We start from the raw sequence: 24,529 nt of genomic DNA on the forward strand, positions 1-24,529 counted from the left end.
ACCATACACAACTCTAGAATGGTTGACATTAACAAGACTGACCTTACCAAGTTGTTGGTGATAGCATGAAGCCATTGGAATTCTCACACAAGGAAGGGATATAAAATGGCACAGTCACTTTGTAAAACAGTTTGACAGTTTTTCAGAGTTAAAGATACACCTACTATATGACCTTGCCGTTCCACCTCAAAGTACTTACCCGAGAGAAGTAAAATCATATGAACAAAGGGAAAATAAAAAGAGACAAACCAAAAAACAGACTCTTCATTATAGAGAACAGAAGGGAGGTGGGTGGGGGGGATGGGTGAAATAGTGCAGGGATTAAGAGTATACTTATCTTGATGGAAACTGTTGAATCACTGTATTGTATACTTGAAACTAATATAACACTGCATATTAACTGCACTGGAATTAAAATTAAAAAAATAAAGTTAAAATGATATGTCCATTCAAAGGCTTGTTCACCAATGTTCATGGAGACTTTATTTTTTAAGATAAAAAAAATCTAGGAACAACCGAACTGTCCGTCCACAGGTGAATGGATAAACAAATGTGGTGTCTCCATACAAGGAAAGACCTCTCAGTCATAAAAAGAAATGAACTAGTGATACACATAACAAAATGAATTTCAACGTTTATTTATTTTTGGGACAGAGAGAGACAGAACATGAACGGGGGAGGGGCAGAGAGAGAGGGAGACACAGAATTGGAAACAGGCTCCAGGCTCTGAGCCATCAGCCCAGAGCCCGACGCGGGGCTCGAACTCACGGGCCGCGAGATCGTGACCTGGCTGAAGTCGGACGCTTAACTGACTGCGCCACCCAGGCGCCCCACAAAATGAATTTCAATATAATTATGCTGTGTGAGAAGCCAGGCGAGATAGAGTACACAATGGTAGGATTCCACGAAACTCTAGAAAATGGAAACAAACTTGTAGTGACATTGGATCTGTAGTTGTCTAGGGGTGGAGTATGGGAAGGAAATGCAGAGGGGGTGATAGATCTTCTTTATCTTGATGGTGGTGTTGATTACAGCAATATATATCAAAACATCAAATTGTACGCTTAAAGTAAATGCGATTTTAGTATGTCAGTTGGACCTTAATAAAGCTGAGAAGAAAAGAAAAAATAATGGAAGTATCAACCATAATTTAAGTTTATTTTTTGAGAGAGAGGGGTTGGGGTGGAGAGCAGAAGCAGGGGAGGAACAGAAAGAGAGGGAGAGAGAGAAAATCCCAAGCAGGCTCTGCACTGGCAGCACAGAGCCTGATGTGGGGCTCAAACTTACAAACTGTGAGATCATGACCTGAGCCAAAATCAAGAGTCAGACGCTTAACCGACTAAGCCACCCAGGCACCCCTCAACCATAATTTTTTTTAAGGTTGACTCAGAGAAGGTAGAGGAGATAAAGTGGGAGAACAGAGGATTGAAGCTAAATTTTTGGAATATGCTCTTTCTATAGGTTTGACTTTGGATTCATATCAATATTTTACATAATTTTAAAACAAAATTAAAAATTTTAAATCTCAAAATTATTAAAACATGGCAATAGCAAAGGACCCTAACTGTATATGCAGGCATAAAAAGCAATTATTCCAAGATCAAAAATAAATAAAACAACAGAAAAAGTCTTAAGTTTGATTTCAGTAACTATAGTGTTGGTAATGTTATTCTGAGACTGTTGGACAAACATAGAATAAAGAAAATGAGTAAATACATTGGTGTCACTAAGAACTGATACTTTTGCATAGAAGAAATGAGATTTATAAGTAAGATATATGAGTTTAAGTAAAAGCTCTGTAGTTCTTAGTAGAAACTAAAGACCTGGGTATCATTTAAATATATATTTTCTAGGGATTTAGTAGTAATGAACATCACATATTTCAATTTATGGTCTCAAATACTGTTTCTACCTAAAAGGAACTGGGGATCCTTGGAGAAATGACTGATTAGAAGTTGGGGGAAGGAAATACATAAACGAGTCTGCAATATCCTGTTATATGAAAAAGCAAGGAATTTTCAAAGACTACTAGATCCATGTCAAAAGGACTTGGAGGCCAACTCAAAGTTGTTTATTTGAGCATCAATAGAGGGATATAAACTGGAATGGATTGATTCACCATCAAGTCTATTGAAATCCATGAGTTCATATTAATGCAAATTTTAAAAAACAATAAAAAAAAAAAAACTCTTTGGTCACTGTTGGAGGATGGAAACTGGGAAATAAAGGGAAAGAACCAAGCATTTATTTTGCCTCTCCTGTCCAGACTATTCCTTAGGACTACCAAATGTTGACGAGGGAAGTTTATTTTTATGGAACTATCCCAGCTAATAAATGGCAGGCAGAGGAATAATAGAATTGCAGTATCATGATTTTGCTATGCCTAATGTATAATGGTCCTAGGCAATGATCATCAGTAGCTGCTTATATCAAAAACAAAAAGGAGACAACTGGACAATGTGTGCCTCCTGATTGAAAAGCACACCACGATCTATGAAGCAGTTTTTGGGTCCTACAGATCTTTTGGGATATAAGTCTCCCATTAACAGGTTTGGCCATTGTCTGGGTGCGTTGTGTAACTTAACTGTAGTTATTGGTCTGTGACAAAATGAGGTGGGAGAAGGTAGTGAGAGGAGCTTGTGCTGTCTTCCAAGACTGAAATTTCTGCATCATCTTCAAGATGGAGGTGGCACTAAATGTCAACAAGGAAATTGGATCACCTCTCCAAGCCGAGAGGGTTCAGGGAAATTTGGGGGCTCAAGATCTTCAAATGCATCAATCCAGATGTCCCCATCTCATATCTCAGGGTCCCCATCTTTCCCAATTAGGGCCCTGACCCTGCCATGGCAGTACTGCCTAGACTGAGTGAACAACCACCTCTGGAGCTCTGCTTTTCCTGTGGTGATGTCCTAGCCTTGGTCCTCAGCTTTATCTGCCCTCTAACTGCAGGAGATGAGAGTCAGTCTCTGTGCTGCCAATGAAACTTCTGGTTTTTACATCTGTCCTTTAATCTCTGATTTATCACCCTCAGCCTTTCATTATGTTTTCCCAAATCGTCAGTTGCTCCCAGCTACATTCAACTTCACTCTCCTTATAATTACTATTAACTGCTTTCAGAGATATATAATATGGAAAAGATGTCCCAGGGAGCATTAATTGCCTACAGGTTTTCCAAAAAGGTTTTTCTCTGATGTTTATCCAAGAATTCCCAAGAATATGTCTTATCTAAGAACTGAAGAGATCTGTCAGTGAAACTGAAGCTGTGACTTTGTAAGATTGTAAGACTGACAAAGCCACGTTGTATGTCTTACATGTGTATGTACCGTATGGTTGTCCAGAGAGCATAGAAAATCTTAAAGAAGAGTACCATCACACTGATTTTTCATATAGGAAAGAGGTGATTTATTTTGGCATAGAGTTATAACATAGGAAAATTGGGGGAATAAGAATTATAAAAGAGAATCCTTTGGACAATTAAATCCTTCGGACAATAAAAATCTGTAATGTAGAAATACTGAAATCAGACTTCAGCTCCCTGAGCTTGATGAGCTGGTGCCCAAAAGTTAAGGATATTTTAGGGAGAAGTGGTCACTACAACAATTGGTGTTGTAAGAAAATTCACACTTGGATGAAAGGGGGAGATCCAGAAGCGGAATTTGGACTGAGATTAGAATATGCTCACAGAGTCAGTGGGATGGTGGTAGGCTCATTGGAATAATGAGACCCAACTCAATTGAGCAACATCAGCCCCATCCCATGTGTCCTGATGGTCAGCAGAAAAGGAGGGGCTACATCTGTGGGGCAGAGGTAGGCGGAGATGGTGGTCACAGAGAAGGGGGCTCAGCAGCAAGAGGAGGCACAGCACATAGGGCGGGGGCAGGTGGAGATGACACAGGTGGGGCGATAGCAAGTGGTGTGGCAGGAGACCCGGCCACAGACTGGACGCAGGCAGCAGGAGGGGCAGCAGGAGGGGCGGCAGCAGCTGGAGCCACAGCAGCTGGAGCCACAGCAGTTGGAACCACAGCAAGAGGGGCGGCAGCAGCTAGAAATGCAGCAGGAGGGGCGGCAGCAGCTGGAGCCACAGCAGCTGGAGCCACAGCAGCTGGAGCCACAGCAGCTGGGGCGGCAGCAGGTGGTCTGGCAGCAGGAGGGGTGGCAGCAGCTAGAGATGCAGCAGCTGGGCCTGCAGCAGCTGGAGCCACAGCAGCTGGAACCACAGCAGGAGGGGCGGCAGCAGCTAGAGATGCAGCAGCTGGGCCTGCAGCAGCTGGAACCACAGCAGCTGGAGCCACAGCAGGAGGGGCGGCAGCAGCTGGACACACAGCAGGTGGGCCGGCAACAGGTGGTCCTGCAGCAGGTGGTCTGGCAGCAGGTGGGGCGGCAGCAAGGCTGGCAGCAGCTGGAGCCACAGCCCTGGTCAGAGCAGACAGAGCCACAACAGGAGCTGACCATGGTGTCAGAGGAAGGATTGGGGTTTCACCAGTAGGTATGAGTGGGTTTCCACAAGGGTGGTTTCTTGAGTTTGAATGTCTCCTTACCTCTGTCCCCTTATATACCCTGCTGAGTAGCTGACATTAGCATGAGCAACACTCTTGTTTTTCCTACCAGGAAATCAATTAGTGTTACTAAGTTAACAATTATGTTTATCAGGTTAAATATGCTGATATCTAAGAAAAGCATCATTTCTCTTTTTCTGCAGTGTTGTGATTCATTGAATCTTGTTAAGCCACATGAAACCACTTTTGCATTTTTTTCCTAATGTGTCTTCGAAGCTGGAACTTTCATATGATATTCTGTTACTTTTTCCGTGTCCTGTTTTCATGTGCGACTCCACAGTCATATTTTGTTTTATTATTTTAATTCCAGTATAGTTAACATATTAGTTTCAGTTGTACAATATAGTGATTTAGCAGTTCTGTACATCACCCAGCGCTCATCACAAGTGCACTCTTAATCGCCATGGCCTGTTTCACCCAATGATGAGTTTTTCCTCCTATTTCCTTACCAGTACTCCACCTGACAGTGGCATGCATTTTTTTCACTTTGACAAAAAGAAAAAAAAAAAGATGGGGTGGGGAGGGGAGAGACTTGACCTTGTGATAGCTATCTTCAAAATGTGCTCATGGATTTAATTCTTTTTTTCCCATGTCTTATTTTGAGGATGGCTATCACAATGCCAAGTCTGTCTCTCTGTCTGTTCTGTCTTTCTCTCTCTCTCTCTCTCTTTGGTCAAAGTGGGAAAATGCATGCCATTGTCAGGTGGAGTACTGATAAGGAAATAGGAGGAAAGACTTATCATTGAGGATGCTTATGTACAATGGATGGGGAGGGCTGGACTGTTTCCTGGTTGATTGGAGAGTCCGGGTGTCACAAAAGACATTCCAATCTCATGTGATGATTCTACCTCAAGACTAAGCTTTCACCCATTCCTTTTTGATGAAAGAACCATTTTCAGAAATGAACTTTTTCCTTCAGGAATCTTCTCCACATATGCTAAAAGTGAGGGGGTTTGAGCTATCTTTTGATTGGCCAACATATGCAATGGATTCTGCATTGCATTGGAGTTTTTATTTAAAGCATCTTTTTCTTGTGCTCTTTCAATAATTCAAATTCAAGTCTTTCTCCTTAAAGAGGATATAAACAGATAAGACTTGTTTGTCCTGCAGGCATTTAAATACGCTATATTGAAAGGCAAGATTTTGGCAGATACTCAAAGCATCAAAGAAATTAGTGTCCAAAACAATCATTATGTATTTAGGATTCACGTACTTACAGTGAAAAATGAGATACTACAGGGAGGTACTATTTGTGAGTGTTTGCCGTGTGCCAGATGGTCTGCTGAATGCTTTGTAATTATGTTGATTTTTCTTCTCCAAGAACCCAGGAGGCACTCATCATTCTCTAAGAGTTCACATAGACTTGTGTTAAGGTTATTAAGTTACAGTGTAAACAATACTAATTCCATACCTTTGATTGTGCTGTTACACTTCCTTAGAAGTTCATTCTCCCCTATCAACTCAGCAATTTCTTGTTCTTGGAGTTCCAGCCCAGATGGCTCCTCCTGTCTTATGTTTGCTTTGACATTTTTTTTTTAAACTTCATCTGCTCCTCCTTTATGCTTGCTATCACATTGTGGAACCCTCAAACTTCGCACATCTACTGTAACCTGAATGTGATTCTCTGTCTCCAACTGGATGGTAAACACCTGAGGTGGACACTTGATCCGTAGGTTTCTTTTCATCATGCATGGAACAGAGCACATCATCAGTGTCTTAAAAAAAAAAAAAAAAAACTCTAGGAATCACTTTTTAAATTTAAATGTTTTGCAATTCTGTAAAGTATTTATGGTACCAAAATAAATTCTACAAAGTGAGGCATGTTTAAGGAAGTCCTGCTATTTATTTCTATTCCTTCCCCCCCCCCTTAGAGAATCATTTTTATAATCTAAGGTTTTCCCTCTCATTGCTATTTTAAATGCAAGTGTGTTTGCATTTGCATAGTTGTAACTCCTTTGTTTCTTTTTTTTCTTTTTTTAATGTTTATTTATTTTTGAGACAGAGGGAGACAGAGCATGAACAGGGAAGGGGGCAGAGAGAGAGGGAGACACAGAATCTGAAGTAGGCTCCAGGCTCTGAGCTGTCAGCACAGAGCCTGATGTGGGGCTCGAACCCACGAACCGTGAGATCATGACCTGAGCCGAAGTTGGACGCTTATTAACCAACTGAGCCACCCAGGCGCCCCGAATCTCTTTTGTTTCTTAAACGGTTAGCTTAGCTCCAACTTGCTTTTGTTTCACTTAACAATTTATCTCAGATTATTTCAGACTAGTAGGTACGTTCTGATGGTCTTCATTTCATTTTCAGCCACAAAGTATCCCATTCTGTTGCCATAATAAGATTTATTTAGCCAGTCCCTTATTGATGGGCATGTGGGTTGTTTTCAGGCTTTCACTATTAAAATAATACTGTGCACTTGAAAACAGGAAGTGTCTTTTTTATCTTGGGGGTTGTGAATTTGATGCATATCTGTAAGATCTACCTTATTAATTACCTATAATTATTTTCACATTCTGATTGATTTTTCTTCATGTGTTCTCTCTTTAAGTACACAGCGTGTTAGTCTTTGATGATTGGACTGTGTCTTTTTTACTCTGGCATTGCCTTCTGTTTCTGAAATTTAGCTTTGTAGTTATATTTTCATTGTAGCCTTTACCATAGTAAAGTTATCCCACTTTGTCTCCTCTAATGCTTTTTGGTATAAATCTAATTTGTTTGGTATTAAAATTGCAGCTTTTATATCTTCATTTTTCAAAATTGCTTTAGAAATTCTAGGTTCTTTATGTTGCCACATAAATTTTAAAAATCAGCTTCTAAGCATCTATTAAAAAGTCTCCTGAAATTTTGATTGGTATTGCATTGAAATTTTGGATCGACTGCAGGAGAATCAACATTTTTTCCCCTTTTCAGCTGTGCTTAATATATATTTAATTCATCCATTGACTTGTTAATTTCAATGATGCTGTCTTTCATTTATTTTTTATAATTAAAAAATTCATTTTATTCAATTATTTATTTAAATTCAAGTTTAATAACATACAGTGTAGTATTGGTTTCAGGAGGAGAACCCAGTGATTCATCACTTACGTGTAACATCCAGTGCTCATCACAAGTGCCCTCCCAACAGATGCCCATGACCCATTTAGCCCATCCCCCAACCCACCTCCTCTTCAACAACCCTGTTTGTTCTCTGTTTTTAGTAACAAAAACATGGAAGAGCTCTTCCCACAGCTGCATAACTTTACAAAGAGAAATTAGAGAAGGTCTAGATAAATGGAGATACATGTCACGTCCCTGGATTGGAAGGAGGAACCTCCTTCCAGAACTCTTCCATATTTTTGTTACTTTTTTGTCTCAGCATCTTATGTTGTTGATACTTTTGAAAACTGAATTGTTCTTATTTAATTTTAATTCCATAGTCATTGATAGTATATAAAATACAATTAATAAGAAATAAAATTACTATCTTTTTTTAATGTTTAGTTTTTGAGAGAGAGAGAGAGAGACAGAATGTGAGTGGGGGAGGGGCAGAGAGAGAGAGGGAGACACAGAATCCAAATCAGGCTCCAAGCTCCAAGCTGTCAGCACAGAGCCCGATGCCGGGCTTGAACTCACGAACTGTGAGATCATGAGCTGAGCCGAAATCGGATGCTTAACCGACTGAGCCATGCAGGCACCCCAAAATAAAATTATTTTTTAATGTTTATTTATTTTTGCAAGAGAGAGAATGTGTGTGCAAGTGGGGGAGAGGCAGAAAGAGAGGGAGAGGAGAGAGAATCACAAGCAGGCCCTATGCTGTTATCACAGAGCCCGATGTGGGGCTCAGTATCACAAACTGTGAGATCATGACCTGAACCAAAATCAGGAGTTGGACATTTAACCAACTGAGCCACCCAGGCACCCCTAAAATAAAGTTAATTTATACTGATAGAAATCTTATGTCCTCGTCAAATTTACTTACTAGTTTCAGGAGTTGTTGTAGTATGGGAGCCCAACCTCCTGTCAGTTCCCACCCCAAGTGAGTAACTGATGATCAGCTCCATTCTGTTCCTCATCCGTGAACCTGTCCCTCTATCTTCCTCTCCTAACCGGGCGGCTTTAGTGTGGCTCTAGGTTTGAAGGGTGGGGTACATCATTAGTAAAACTGTCCTTTTGGGAATCATGTTCCCATTTGTATTACAAATATTTTCATCTAAAGAGGGGCTTCGAAGCCTAGTCTTATTTGTAAAAATAAAAGTACAGAGAAAAGATACTGTGTAGAAACCTGAGCAGGCAATGTATTGAAAAACATTTAAAAGTAAATACATCAACTTTATTAGAATATCTGCTCCATTACTATAGAGAGCTTTCTGTGTGTTGGTCTCTGACATTACTCTAGTATCTTTTTAAAAAAAAATTTTTTTTATTTATTTTTGAGAGAAAGATGGAGGAGCAGAGAGAGGGGGTGACAGAGTTTCTGAAGCAGGCTCTGCACTGACAACAGAGAGCCTGATGGAGGGCTTGAACTCACAAACCATGAGATCATTGAGATCATGACCTGAGTTGAAATTTGAAATTGGACACTTAACCGACTGAGCCACCCAGGTGCCCCTCTAGTATCTTTAGCAGTGCCTCCCATGTAATAAATGCTTGATAAATACTATTTGGATGAGTGAATGAAGAAATTGGCATTTGGAAGGGTCAGGGAAAGCAGACCCACTTTTCAGTGAAAGCACTGGGCCCCTGTTTCTCCATGGAAGCAACTGACAGGAACTCAGGAATACCCTCTTGTGTGGTCATACAGTCTGTAATTCGCCGCAGTTTTCACCAAACACATCATCTTATCAAGGGCGTGCTTTACTCATCTAAGTTACCTGCCTGTCCCTTGAATGCATGAGGATCTGAAATTTGTCTATCAATAGAAAAATGAGAAATGGCTGAGGTCCTGTTGCAAATCAAGTCAAAGTCAGTGTGCATTTGATTAGCTGCATGGATGACACTAGTGTCATCGAGTGCAAGTCTGCATACAAACTTGCATACTGTGCCAAACAACATATTGCACAGCTACAGTGACTGGTGTGATTCATGAAACGTGTATTGTGTTCTTTCCACTTTTACATACTTAACAGTCCTCCAAATTTCTGGTTTTCATGTTGTTATTTTCCTAGGACAGGTTCATAGTTAGGTGATTTGCTTAGTAAATAAGGAAGCATGTAAGAAAGAATCAGGGAGTGAATAATGGAACCTGACTTTTACTGAGAGGTGTCAGGACCATGTTGTGTATCCTGCAGGTAGGTGTAGGTCAAATACACTTGCCTACGAGCTGAGGACAAAATCTGAAAGGAGCATCAATCACACTGAATTGTTAATGCAGGGAAGTATAACTTTATTTTGGTACAGAAATATATAAGGTTACAGAGAAGGCCCAGAAAAGGGAAGTTATGAGAATGTCACCAATTGTCAAACTGAAGGATAAAATCTGTTATTGCGTAAGTGCTCTGGGCCATATCCATCTTCTTCAACAGCATGACGTGGTTCTTCAGTAGAATCAAGGCCCAATTCAGTTGAGCAACATCATTTCTACTTCATGTGTCCTAGCAGCAGAAAAGGAGGGGCTACATCTGTGGGGCAGAGGTAGGCGGAGATGGTGGTCACAGAGAAGGGGGCTCAGCAGCAAGACGAGGCACAGCACATGGGGCGGGGGCAGGTGGAGATGACACAGGTGGGGCGATAGCAAGTGGTGTGGCAGGAGACCCGGCCACAGACTGGGCGCAGGCAGCAGGAGGGGCAGCAGGAGGGGCGGCAGCAGCTGGAGCCACAGCAGCTGGAGCCACAGCAGTTGGAACCACAGCAAGAGGGGCGGCAGCAGCTAGAAATGCAGCAGGAGGGGCGGCAGCAGCTGGAGCCACAGCAGCTGGGGCGGCAGCAGCTAGAAATGCAGCAGGAGGGGCGGCAGCAGCTGGAGCCACAGCAGCTGGAGCCACAGCAGCTGGGGCGGCAGCAGCTGGACACACAGCAGCTGGGGCGGCAGCAGGTGGTCCTGCAGCAGGTGGTCTGGCAGCAGGTGGGGCGGCAGCAGCTAGAGATGCAGCAGCTGGGCCTGCAGCAGCTGGAGCCACAGCAGCTGGAACCACAGCAGCTGGAGCCACAGCAGGAGGGGCGGCAGCAGCTGGACACACAGCAGGTGGGCCGGCAGCAGGTGGTCCTGCAGCAGGTGGTCTGGCAGCAGGTGGGGCGGCAGCAAGGCTGGCAGCAGCTGGAGCCACAGCCCTGGTCAGAGCAGACGGAGCCACAACAGGAGTTGACCATGGTGTCAGAGGGTGGAGGTTCTGGGTGGGTTTCCAAGAGAGTGAGGATCTCGAGTTTGGGAGTCTCCTTGCCACATGGCCCCTTTTATACCCCCCTGAGGTACTTCTGTGGTTAGGAAAAGACTATTTCCTTCTTATTGTTTATATGACTGCAAATGCAATTAGTAAATTAGATCATTATATTTTTCTAGGAAAAACTCCCAATATGTAGAAAATAGCTCTTTCCCTTTTCTCAAGTTCCTGAGTTCTCATGTGAATCACTTCTTATTTCTTCCTTTGTTTGCAGTGTCACAAGACTTTAATCTCTGGGTATCATGTGACACAGGTGGGTTCCTATGTCTTCTCTGTTACTCACCTTGACATGATTGTGGGAGAGCTTCTGAAGGAGTATGATCTCTAGTGGAAAATTAATGTTTCAGTAGATGGAATGCTGGTAGCAAAAAAAGGGAAGTGAGCTTCTCTTTGAGTGTAAGAAATGAGGAAACTTTTGATTTGTCGTGTTTATTGTGGGTGGTCATCGGGTTAACGAAATTCCTACAGGATTCCAGGCTGTGTTCTCATCACTCTGAAGTTCTGTGAAACAGCAGCAACTCCAGGTTTTTAAATAGCAAAGAGTCATGTGGGGTTGATCAGAGTTGATCAGAAATGTCCTCTGGGCTGATAGTTTTTGATCTGTTGACAGCATAGCCCACCATTTTCCCCAAGGGGCTTGAAACCTTTTCCCCAAGTCTTCGCACTGGTTGAATGAGTCCTCTGGTCATGCCCATTGAGCCGAGCCATGGGTTGCCGCTCTATATCCACCCCTCTCCCCATATGAGCTGTGGCAAGACCAACATTGGTAAGACGTGAAAAGGAAACAATCTTTGGAAGGAGTGCAGGAGAAGCTGAAATGTTGCTTAGCATTGTCTTGGATAGGGAAGAAGTGGAGAGTTAAAAATAAAAGAAAAAACAAAATAGTCTCTGCAGAAAGGTTTTTATATTTTGCATCTTTTGTATTTTAAAATTTCATTTAAACATTTCGAGTATCTCTTTTTTTTTTTTTCCACATGTATTCCTCCCACCTTTCTTCACAGTTCACAGGTTCCCTCCTTGAAGGCAGCCAGAGTTTCCAGCTTTTTTTATTGCTTAACACATAAGAAACAAATAAGAAGACTTACCCATTCCTTTCATTTATACAAATGGTAGCCTATCAGTCGTGGTCATCCTGCTTGGCGGTTTTCACATGAAGAATTCAGATAACGTATACACTGCTTGCCATTCTTTTTCTTTTACAGTAGCATCGTATTCTGATTAAGGTACTGTAATGTACTGAGTCAGTCTCCCACTGTTGGATATTTACTTTGCTTTTAGTCTTTTGAGATTACTTACAATGCTGCAACGAATAAGCCTGATCATACATGATTTCACATGTGTGAGTGTTTTCTATAGAATAAACTCTTCTGGAAATAGAATAGCTGGATCAGAGTATACATTTGTTTATAATGTTTGTTAGATAATGACAACTTCAACTTCCTTAAGGATTATACCAGTGTCCCCATCTACCAGCAATGTGTGAATGTTTGGCTTTCCCTATTTTTATTAATGCAGTGATACACAGAACCTACAAGTACATAGATACATGTACAGAGATGTGTAGTTATGCATGTAGACACCTATCTATCTATCTATCTATCTATCTATCTATCTATCTGTCTATCTATCTACCTATCTACCTACCTACCTACCTACCTATCTATCTATCTATCTATCTTATCTGTCATCAATCTTGGTCAATATGAGATACGTAGGTGATTTTTTTTTCTTTTTCAAATTTTTATTTAAATTCTAGTTAGTTAACATATAATGTAATATTGGTTTCAGGAGTAGAATTTAGTGATTCATCACTTACATATGATGTCCAGTGCTCATCACAACAAGTGCCCTCCTTAATACCTGTCACTTATTCAGCCCATCCTCCACCCAGCCCCCTCTATATGTGATTTTAATTTGCACTTTTCTTATTGTAAGTGAGATTGAGCAGCTCTTCAGATGTTTAAGGCTATTGGTATTGCCTTTTCTGTAAGGAAAAATTATAGAAATTATATAGAAAAAATTATAGAAGTTTTCTATATTGTCTGTAATTCATGTTTTTCTACTGGGTGTAGCCTTTATACATTGATTTTTACAGGAACTCTTTGTATATTATAAAAATTAGCCTTTGTATGTGATGTGAATTTCAAATATTTTTCCTAGTTTGTCTTTTTTCTTTGACTTTGCTTATGTGGTTTTGCCATACAGACATTTACTTCTGATATAGTCAAATTTATTAATCTTTTATGACTTCTGGATTGGTGTCATACTTTGAAAGTCCTTTCTGATTCTGTAGACATTATCTCATAATTTCTTTTGTCCAGAGTTTCATGTTTTATTTTCAAATATTTACTCTATCAGAAATTTATGCAGCTATAAAATGTGAGGTTTAAATGTTTTAAAATCTGATAATCTGATATGACCATAACCTGCCACACTTACTAAGTAATAATTTTTCCCCTACTGATTTAAAATGGCAACTTTTCATATACTAAATTTCCTTACATATTTGGGTCTATTCCTAGACTTGCTTTTTCAAACTCACTGATGATTTTTTCATGCATGAATGCCACAGTTATCAATGCAAAGTATTAACTTGATCTTAATAGTTATCAAGTCCAAGCCAGCCTCATTAGATTATGGCAATATGCTAGTGAACTCAAACATTTGTGTAGCAAAACAGTAAATACGTACTCGATGCCTTGCCATGAGAATGTAAATTGCACCTGGCAGAACCTTGAGAGTGATGTGGAAAAGAACGCATTAGCCAAGTCTGGGATGGTATTACCAGTCTTGATAGGCTTGTTTTGCCTCCTGTAAAGTTTGTTTATATTAGTTACAACTGAAGCAATCAGAGGAAGATGCTGTGTAATCACCAAGAGTCTGCTGTTAACCTCCAGGAGCTGTCTTCCCATACACTGGCCAGACAGGTCTGTTAACAGTGTTTGTGAGAACTAAAACTCTCGCTCAGGGGTGCCTGGGTGGCTCAGTTGGTTGAGCGTCTGACTTCAGCTCAGGTCATGATCTTAGGGTTACTGAATTTGAGCCCTGCATTGGGCTCTCTGCTGTCGCTGCAGCTTCAGATCCTCTGTCTCCCTCTCTCTCTCTGTCCCTCCCCTGCTTGTGAGCTCTCTCACAAGCAAACAAACAAACCCTCTTGCTTCAGCTGTTTCCTTCATCAGAACAGTCATTTCTTGTTGCTCTTCTGGAATTCTATATTGCTAGAATTTGCTACCTAGGCTTGAGCAATTCCAGTGGTACGTATTTAACATGGCCAAATAAAACTGGATGGAGGGCAGACTTAGTCCAAGTTCCATTCATTTAAGATCATCCCAACTCTGTGTTCAGGTAAAGTCAGTGGGACCACAGAATAACCACTCAGTAACACTTTCCCATTCACCACTGTTTCTATCTTGAGTTTTTCTACCACAATATCTCTGGTATCACTTTTGGTTCTCTAGGAGCATTGTAACTCTCCCTGATGGAAATCACTGTCCACTGAGTGCCTGTATGAGTAATCCTAAGAAGTTTGGCATGCTGCCCTTTGACTCCTTCACCCAAATTCTCACATAGTTCTTGAGACATAGGGCACCTGCTCCTTGCTATTATGAGCCCTGGGTACTGAACTGTTCCTTGTTACTTCCCCTGAACTCTAGCCACACTTTTGTAAATAGTCTTTTTATTACACAGATTTAGAATGCTGTCTTGTTTCTGCTGTGACCCAGTTCTTGTTATAAAAATGGGAAATTATAAGTCTCATATACTTTAAAACTGAAAAAAGCAGTATAAAACATTCTTTGATTTAGCTCTAGCTAATAAAGTGTAATGTTGAAACCAGAGCCTGAATCCTATAATTAGTAGTTATCAAAGAGGAATATATAGGAGGATAAAAGATTGGTTAACTCTACTGTGTGAATAGACAGGGCTTTATTCTATAGAAACATTTCAAAGTAAGTTGAAAAAGTGAAGCTGAAAATATCTATAGGACATTTCTGTAATATACTAAGAACAAAATACCCAACGTGTGTTGGGGTGAACCCCATTTTATATCAACTCCTATCTGGTTTGTCTCTTATACCTTATAACTTTTTTTTTTAATTTTAGAAATTATGATTAACCCTTAATTATACTTGTTAAGGTTTTGGGAAATATAACACAGCTACTAGATAAAACTGGTGTATGTAAAATTTGAATTTAAAATATTTTTACTCTACTCCAGATTGTGAACCAAAAGTTATGGACCCTTATATCTGCATAAACAGACATTTTTGTGTATATTGTGACACATTATCTCAGCTAAGGAGGATGATTCTTACCTGAGTCTGGGTGCTGGGGAAAATAGCCTCTGCATATTCTCTTAAGTAAAACCAGGCAAGGTGATAAAAGCCCAAAGTGAAAAAAAAAATCATCAAGGAGATGAGAAACTTCAATAACATGAGAATTTTCATGAGACTGAAAAAAATACGGAGTTTCAGTCTAGAAATACTAAAATGTGAGCAACTATTAATGCAAAATTTTAAATTTTTTATGGAAAAGTTGCCATGGACTTCATAATTTTCTAGAAATCTGGATTTAGAAGGTATACTTCATTTTTCTAAAAGAGAGTTTTTATGCTTAGAGTAGAAAGGAGGAAGGAAGGAAGAGGAGGGGAAGAGGGAGGAGAAAGTACTTGAGTTAGGCAGAGCACCCAAAATTTGCACAATCAGTAATGGAACATAATAGAAGTGGAAATATAGTCAAGGGAAATTTAAGTGACTAGGGTTTCAAGAAAAATAACCAAAAAAAAAAAAAAGATATTTATTGACAGCTGACATTATGTACCCCACTCTGCTAACTGTAGTGTATGCATGGATTATGTCTTTGAACCTTTGAAGAACGTTATATATTGTCCTCATTTCTCAGAGAAGGCAAACTGAGGCTCAGAGAGGTTATGCAATGTTGCCCATATCATACAATGAATGCCTACTAGAGTCTTGATTCCAATATAAGTAACTGCTCTTGAACACATTCTCCTGCATTTGAAGCAAGATGTGCTTTGGTGTGAGGTGATAGCTAAGGACATAGACACATACACGCATGCACACACACATGTACATGCCAAATCATTAACAGATCAGGAGATTTTAGTATTGGGGAAATGGCTGTTTATTAAGAACACATGAAAACAATGCCATGTAAGATCATCACAATCAGTGTATACGTAGGATGAAGATACTACTGGCCTAAAAATGGATGTATCAGATAAAAATCATTTGACAATTGTTTTAATCTATTATTTCCTAGAACTGAATGCCAACTCTAAATGCCAAATCAGAAAATGAAGAGTTGGAAGCTGAGAGTCCATCCCCCAGTCACTGGCTGGCTCTAACACATTTTTATGTGACTTGTGGAGACATCCCTATGTCACAAAGATTATAGGCAGAGAGATTCAGCAGCAAGAGGAGGCACAGCACATGGGGCGGGGGCAGGTGGAGATGACACAGGTGGGGCGATAGCAAGTGGTGTGGCAGGAGACCCGGCCACAGACTGGGCGCAGGCAGCAGGAGGGGCAGCAGGAGGGGCGGCAGCAGCTGGAGCCACAGCAGCTGGAGCCACAGCAGTTGGAACCACAGCAAGAGGGGCGGCAGCAGCTAGAAATGCAGCAGGAGGGGCGGCAGCAGCTGGAGCCACAGCAGCTGGAGCCACAGCAGCTGGGGCGGCAGCAGCTAGAAATGCAGCAGGAGGGGCGGCAGCAGCTGGAGCCACAGCAGCTGGAGCCACAGCAGCTGGGGCGGCAGCAGCTGGACACACAGCAGCTGGGGCGGCAGCAAGTGGTCCTGCAGCAGGTGGTCTGGCAGCAGGTGGGGCGGCAGCAAGGCTGGCAGCAGCTGGAGCCACAGCAATTAGAGCCACAGCAGCTGGAGCCACAGCAGGAGGGGCGGCAGCAGCTGGACACACAGCAGGTGGGCCGGCAGCAGGTGGTCCTGCAGCAGGTGGTCTGGCAGCAGGTGGGGTGGCAGCAAGGCTGGCAGCAGCTGGAGCCACAGCAGCTGGAGCCACAACAGGAGTTGACCATGGTGTCAGAGGGTGGAGGTTCTGGGATGGTTTCCAGGAGAGTGAGGGGCTTGAGTTTGAAGTCTCCTTGTGCCATGGCCCCTTATATATGCCCTGAACAGGGTGATTTGTTAGCACATCTTCCTTGTTTTTGTTTATCTAATAATTAAGTAATTATCACAGTACACAGTAATGTTTGTCTATGTAATGGTTTAAACTTGTGGGAAACAAATTTTCTTTTCTAGATGTGATAAGTTCTATCTGGTCTGCTTTTCCTCCTGACTCATACCTGCTAGCATCTTCCAGACCACACTCTCCTCATCTTCCTTGACAGTGGGCTGTCATGTGATAGATGGCATTTACAGTTACATTTCTTCCTGTCCCATTTCTTCTAGCAGTGATAGGATCAAGGCAGTTATATTTCTGGTTCTGCATTTCTTCCAATGATCAGTTGGGAAGAAATCCCATCTGCATAGTGTGGCATGGGACAAGAGGAAGAAGCTCTCTTTTGTGGGTCATTTTTGAACAATGAGGAAGGAGACAACTCTATGTGTGTATGACATTGCTGATTTCTGTGCCACTGGAATGGATTTTCTTGGATGTTTCTCCCTTTGGATCTTGTCCTCTGCCCCAAAACCATGGCAGACAATTATCTGTGTGGTCCGCATCACTGCCATGTCCCATTGCTCATTACGTTGTTACTTTGCTGTCATATATATTTGTGTTGTTTTTTCCAGTTGGTCTTTAGATTCTGGAAGACATAGCCTCATTTTTATTCTTACCTCATTCTTAATTAAAATATTCTTCAATGGAGAAAAAATGGGACCAATAATCAAAATGTGCCTCTCCTCAGAATTTACCTGTATAGCTGGGAAATCTATGGCACACATCTTTTTCCATCCACTTGAAATGTGAATGGATTTTAGTCAATTTAACTTAATTTAGTTACCATTTCTACTTATCCTCTATTTAGTGATGGTCTAACCTGAGCATGCAGCAAATCATCTGAAGGGCTTATTAAACATGGTTGGGACAAATCCCAGAGATTCTACCTTAGAGTGGAGCCTGAGGTTCGACATTTCTAGCAAGTACCCAGATGGATGTTGATGCTGAAGACCCAAGGACCACACTTGGAGATACTCCTTTGTTCTGTTCATTCAGGCTTTGAGGAAGTGCCTCTATCAAGTTCCAGCCTGTTTATAAAGCAGATTTGTTGAGTGGGTAATCCAAGATACACATGTTGCCAGTTCCTGGGGTGACAAATATGGTTTAGGGTCTTCTCCTTGGGAATTTACAGATTACTGTGAAGATCATACATGCGTATGCACACCCATCCCCCCCCCCGCCCCTCTCCCCCATACAACTGTGCAACATCAAAGGAACTCATAGTAGTATAATTTAACTAAAAGAAGAGTGTCTAAGACAAATTAGCCAAGGTGACAGTTTGGTAAAGACATAGATTTATTCATAAATAAATAATTCTAGTTACTGTTTCTTACTTTGTATGATTTGTTTTACATTTTAGGTAAATTTTACATACTCTGAAAGGTACAGATTCTAAGTGTACTATTTGATGAGTTTTGACGAATGGATACACATCCATGTAATCCCCATCCCTATAAGATATAGAACGTTTCCATTATATCAGAAAGTTCCCACATATCACTTTAGTAAACTCCCCGCCACCATAGAGACAACAATTGTTTTAGTATTTTTTTTCACTGTAGACTTGTTTTGATGTAGAGCTTCAAACATGATATATAGCATCATTTCTTTTCTGTCTGGCACCATTTACTTGGCATGTGAATATTATTAATGTTGATACTTGTATCACTAGTTCATTCAGAGCTGTAGTGACAAAGTACCAAAGCTTATTGTAACTACTACCGACCATCCTTGTTTACCTGGGACTTGATGGGGGTTCCAGAACTCAAAACTTTGTTAAACAGGAAAGTCCCAGGCAAACAGAAGCATTGATCACCTTCTGATTAAATATCTTAATTGGGACCATTTGAAGACCAAGACCATTGCAATATGTTTATCACAATAACTTTTGTGGCAAACACTGATTTACATGTTTTTATTCCATAGGCTTGTGAGGCAAAGCTAGAAAACCTAAGGCATTTAAACAATTCGATTGTGAGGCAACATGGTGTCCCAAGGGGAGAGATTTTCACTTGATTTGCTGTATGGGAGATGCTGGGGAAGAAAAACCATAAAAAGAAAAAAAAGAGTTCTTAATACCAGGGGAGAGCTTTCTATATAAATCGAGAGAGATTAAGAAAACCCTTTTGTCATATATGGAAAGGCAGAGTACATTCTCATTATAGAGAAGTAAGCAGAGAATCAGCTCCTAGACCAGTGGTTTGCAAAGTTGGCTGCATAATCGGATCACCTAAGGAGAGAGAAAAAATACTGATGCCTGACTTCTGCCCTGAAAAATTCTGATTTTAACTGATCTGGTGTATGGCCTGGGCATCTGAATTTTTTAAGCTCGTGAGGTATAATCTTAAATGCATGGCCAAGTTTTAGACCTCCTTAAACTGTCTATATCACACAGACTTGTGTAGTATTAGATTGGGAACAGAAGTAGCTACAATATTAAAATATAATTGGTAACATCTAATTAATAGAATTGTACCGATTTTGAATCACTGAACTTTGAGCAATATCAGACTGAAGCATCGATAATTCTCTTCACTCTTGTAAATCCGTCTTATGCCAAACAAAAGTCCTACATGGATAAGAATAAACAATGGGGCATGGACCACAAAGGGAAATTACTATAGACAGCACACTGAATTTTTTAAAATTGCATATCAAAAGCAAGAGAGACATCACTCTGTGTACTCATTGCTAAAAATTTTACCCGTAGTCTGGTGAGGTAGAATTGATAATTAACATCAGGACCATGCACGCAAATTATGTATGGTCTACCTAAACTTTAGTATTTTATTGCATAGAGTAGATGGAGTGTAATTTTTTTCTTCATTGTACTTAAAAATTTTAATTGTATATGTTATATAAATATATGTGTGAATATATATAATATAAAATAATACTTAAATTTTTTTTTGTTGTCTTTTTAGAATTCCACAAAGTAAAATATGGTAGTTAGGTAAACATCAATGAAATTTGAATGAGGTGGACCCAACTGATGTTTGCACCACCATCGAGGAACCTGTGTTGTACCTTCCAGAGAAACTGATCACATCATATTAATATATCCTTTAAAGAATGACATGCAAAAAATAAAAGACTTTTCTCATCAGGTAAGACATATGTTAGTACTCATTATTATTTTAATAAATGCCCAGATACCTGGAATGTATTTTGTCTGTAGCTAAAATGTATTACCACTAGGTAATTATAGTGACTTAGTTTGTAGAATTATTATCTAAACAGACACTTAAAAAAGGCATGGATAATTGATAGGAAAGTTAACATATTTCAAGTCAATTAAGTTATTTTATAATAAAATAAGCTCCATTAAAATATTTAAGGATACACATTAACAATATTGCCAGTCTTGATATAAGGTAGTATGTGTAATTAAAGCAATATTTGAAACCATATAAATGTCTATATACCATTGATTGAATTTCCTTCAGTTCTGTAACTACGGTTGACCCTTGACCAACGCAGGGGTTAGAGATGCCATCTCCTGTGCTGTCAAAAGTCTCCACATAACTTTTGATTCCCTGAAAACTACTAAATAAAGTAAACTTTATTTATCAAAAAAATCTGCCTATAAATGGACTCACGTGGTTCAAACCTGTATGATTCAAGGGTCAACAGTATGTTCAATCAATGCTTAATCTAATATTTCTTCTTAAATTATAAATAGAGCAAACATTTCAATTCACACTGAATTTATAAAAATTTGTATTATGAAGAACACATACACTGCACGGTGTATAAAAGATACATGTATAATATAATAAATAATTATGACACAAACACTATGTACCCAAAGCACAAGTCATGAAATAGAATGTTGCCTTCACCAAGACCACACATCTCCCTCTTTCCACCCTATAAATGATCACTAACCAGATTTTTAAATTCTCTTTTCATTAACTTTCTTCATGATTTTACCACCTGGATATGCATCCCTAAACAATATAGTTTAGTTTTACTTGGTTTTGAATTTTATATAAAGGAATCTTAAATGTATTTTGATTCTTTCACTGAATATTATGCACATGTATTGAGGCATACTCCAAGAAGGCCCAATGATTTCCACCTCTTGGTGTTCAGGGTCTCATGTAAGTACCACCCCTTGAATAAGTTGCTTCTAAATAACAGGATGTGGCAACATCAAGTGATTGAGTTACAAAAGATTGTGACTTTCATTTTTTTTTTTAAAGTTTATTTATTTTTTGGGGGACAGAGAGAGAGAGCATGAATGGGGGAGGGGCAGAGAGAGAGGGAGACACAGAATCAGAAGCAGGCTCCAGGCTCTGAGCCATCAGCCCAAAGCCTGACCCAGAGCCTGACGCGGGGCTCGAACTCACGGACCGCGAGATCGTGACCTGGCTGAAGTCGGACGCTTAACCGACTGCGCCACCCAGGCGCCCCTGTGACTTTCATCTTAATGCCAACTCTCTCTCTCTGTCTCTCACTGGCTTTGATGAAGCCTGGTGCCATGTGGGAGAGATTCTTGCAGCAAAGAACTGAGCACAATATCCATTCAACAACAAGCAAGGAAGCGAGGTCCTCCCTCCAGTGGCCCTCCAGGATCTGAATCCTGCCAATGACCACATAAGTGAACTTGGAAGTGGATTCTTCCACAGTTGAGACTTCAGGTGAGATCTTAGTGCCAGTTAACTAGCCGGGGACACCCTTGTGAGAGCCCCACTGAGCAGCATCGGGATTCCTGGTCCACAGAAATTGTGAGCTAATAACTTTGTGTCATTTAAAGTGGCTAAATAGTGAGGTCATGTTAAGTAAATGCATATCCAGTTCAGGCTTTTCTAGCACTACATTACATACAGGTGAGGAGGAAGGGATCAAAAGGTGCAGAGAAGTAAGTACATATGCTAGAATACACGTAGTCATAAGCCCAAAAAAGCCAACTGGCAGCATATGATCCCGAGTAGGTCAAAGGGGCACTCTCTTTACCGAGGTAATAAGGAATTATCAGGTATGGGGTGCCTATTCTCTGAATACAGAGGTGGTGGAAAGGAATACTGTGAGAGAACTGGCCTCCCGAGGAATAATGGGGATGACATATCTCTGAATAGCAGAAGCCAGGTGGCAGCATTTAACTCTAAGAAGTAATGTGGATATAATTATGTGAAAGTCAGCGAAGTTGGAATGACAAAGGGGGCAGAATGACATGTGACCCTCAGGGATCTTCCAATATGGATAATAGAGCATGATGTCCCTTGAAATAGAATGTAGGCAACCAACTAGGGTATAGCTGTACTTGTACCTTAAATTTTGTACCTTAAGTTGTTTACCTTAAGCTCTGTACAGCTAGGGAATAAATGAACAAAAAGCTGAGGTCATTGTTCCCGAAGGAAACTGATGATCCCTCATGCAGTTTGCAGATCTGCGCCAATTCTCAGACCTAGAAGCCATTGACCCATCAAAACAGAGGCCAGTCCTCTAGGATAAAGGACAGCAGCAGGTGTGTATAGTAGAAATGTCTTTAGAATTTTCCCAAATGAATATAGGGCCATTTATGGTGGGGGTGGGGGCACTAGAATACTCATGTATTTGGATGCTGTTTGATATGGGATATGAGTTGACCATGAGTGCTAAATACACAAAGTGCCAGCATGGCCCCATTAGAATACATTGATCCAGATGCCATGGTTATAGGAGGGGTTCCCCACTCATCTTCATATCCAGTATTCCATTTGGGAGAATTTGCACCTCCTTTTTCCAAAATTATGGGCTGTGTGCAGGTAAGGTCTTGGCTTTAAGAGAGAAAGCTACCTTGAGGCGACATGGTAAAGATCTGAATAAAAGCTCTGGCTGTCACCTTATCTTTTTGGGCTTCTAGTACCAGGAAATCAGCATGCAAAGTTAGGAGTTATGGGGGCCAAGAGGAATACATATAGCATTGAGATGACCCACAGGGGCATTCATGGTATTCCTGTTCCCAGGAATAACTGCAGATGGGCAAGTAGTGTCGCCTGAAGAGGACATAGGAACCATGGGCTTGGGACTCTCAGGGATGGGGATCTAGGTCACCGCACCAGACAAGTCAGCTAAAGGAGCAGAGAGCCTCCTCCTCTTGTTGGTTTTTCTAGAAATAGTGAAAAATCATATGAAGCAAGGTTACTAAGAGAAATCCATACACATGAGCAGAGGCAGGGGTAGTTATATGATATCCCATTTGATCCCTTTTGCCATAAATGCCCTTATCCACAAGCTGGTGAGAGTATGGACTAGGAGTGGCTCGCACGGAACTGTAGTTAATTCTCTCAGATGAGGGAGGGGACCAGCCTGGGGACTTGTACTCTCCATCCTACATCCCGCCAAGGGTTGTCCAAAAGTAGTGTTAAGTGTATAGGGGCACAAAGGCCTAAACCCTCTGCCTCCAAGAGGAGCAGGTATGTGACCCAGTCCATACTTGTCAAAAGTGGGGTCACAGAATGTAAGGCTGGTATTGACCTGAAACTGCATTTTGTCTTAGCCACTTTTACTGCTTTACCCTGTTTCCCTCACTTTCTCATTGATTTCTCCAAGGAGCACTTCCTTATACATCACGTGCAAGAATACATTTTATTTTCTGATTTTTAAAGAAAAAATGCAATGTAAGAATCACATTTGGGGATGGTCTCCCTTAAACATAACCCTCATTAAGGAGACAGTTCCTAATCTGGTGAGCTATGTTACTTGTGGCAGTGTGTCCTGTACTTCAGGATATATGGCATTTTAAAAATAGGAGACAACTATTCTAAAACCAAGCGTGCCAAAACTGTAGAAACAGCATCCTGTCAAAATATTCAGTGGTTCAGGGGAGAGTAAGTTCAGGATTTGACCTGTCACCCTGTGACCATTCATATCATACGGAAATGTTTGAAGGCACTGTTACTGAGACTTGGAACACTGGTGTTTAGTTGACCTCAGGATCAGACCCCAAAAGAGAGGTTTGAGAAGAAGTAGTTTGTCTGGGAGGTGACCCCAAGTGGTGCTCTAGGGAAACTGATGTGATCCAGGGAAGGGTGGCAGCCAATCCAGGTTGATTTCAAGAGCAGATGACTCCTGTGGGCCTCTGGGGTTTGTGCAGTGCTGCTGAGACCCTCTGGTCTCACATGTCCTACTCGAGGGGAAAGAGGCTAGAGTACTTACCCACCAAGTACTGCCCACTGGTTGAGGACTTCTCCCAGAGACTTCCTTCCCTGCTCTGTCCTTTGCGATCTGCTCCTTCATGTAGACTGAGCCCTCTGCAGAGAGTTCCAGGTGCTTGCTGCAAGCTACCATCCTATACTGTTAGTGTGGGAAGTGCTGAGGTGATAGAAGTGAAAATCCTGAAATCACCTGCTATGATCTCCTCATTGTGCAGAGAATAGTAGAAGACCTGACAGCTAAGGGTGACCATCGAAGAAGGAAAAAGAACGAGACACG

The 24,529-nt window shown here is 41.0% G+C and overlaps 3 protein-coding genes and 1 long non-coding RNA gene across 5 annotated transcripts in view; 1 reads left to right on the plus strand and 3 right to left on the minus strand.

The window, feature by feature from the left end:
• The window catches only part of LOC123603662, a 114,896-nt gene extending 92,291 nt beyond the window's left edge, over positions 1 to 22,605 (plus strand). For both annotated transcript variants that reach the window (XR_006714971.1, XR_006714972.1), the window contains exons 2-4: positions 20,035 to 20,217; positions 21,585 to 21,753; positions 22,494 to 22,605. This is a non-coding gene — a long non-coding RNA (uncharacterized LOC123603662). The remainder of the gene's footprint in view (positions 1 to 20,034; positions 20,218 to 21,584; positions 21,754 to 22,493) is intronic.
• LOC123603649 (keratin-associated protein 4-7-like) lies at positions 3,379 to 4,532 on the minus strand. The gene has a single exon (XM_045488796.1). It carries the CDS (start codon positions 4,450 to 4,452, stop codon positions 3,841 to 3,843), a length of 612 nt encoding a protein of 203 aa, XP_045344752.1. The 5' UTR covers positions 4,453 to 4,532; the 3' UTR covers positions 3,379 to 3,840.
• Positions 9,898 to 10,908, minus strand: LOC123603647 (keratin-associated protein 4-6-like). Its single transcript, XM_045488794.1, has one exon. The coding sequence runs from the start codon at positions 10,842 to 10,844 to the stop codon at positions 10,203 to 10,205; it is 642 nt and encodes a 213-aa protein (XP_045344750.1). The 5' UTR covers positions 10,845 to 10,908; the 3' UTR covers positions 9,898 to 10,202.
• Positions 16,034 to 17,057, minus strand: LOC123603645 (keratin-associated protein 4-6-like). Its single transcript, XM_045488791.1, has one exon. It carries the CDS (start codon positions 17,040 to 17,042, stop codon positions 16,341 to 16,343), a length of 702 nt encoding a protein of 233 aa, XP_045344747.1. The 5' UTR covers positions 17,043 to 17,057; the 3' UTR covers positions 16,034 to 16,340.
• Positions 22,606 to 24,529: the final 1,924 nt, after the last annotated feature.

This window comes from Leopardus geoffroyi, chromosome E1 (genome assembly GCF_018350155.1).
Source record: "Leopardus geoffroyi isolate Oge1 chromosome E1, O.geoffroyi_Oge1_pat1.0, whole genome shotgun sequence".
Classification (NCBI taxonomy): domain Eukaryota; kingdom Metazoa; phylum Chordata; class Mammalia; order Carnivora; family Felidae; genus Leopardus; species Leopardus geoffroyi.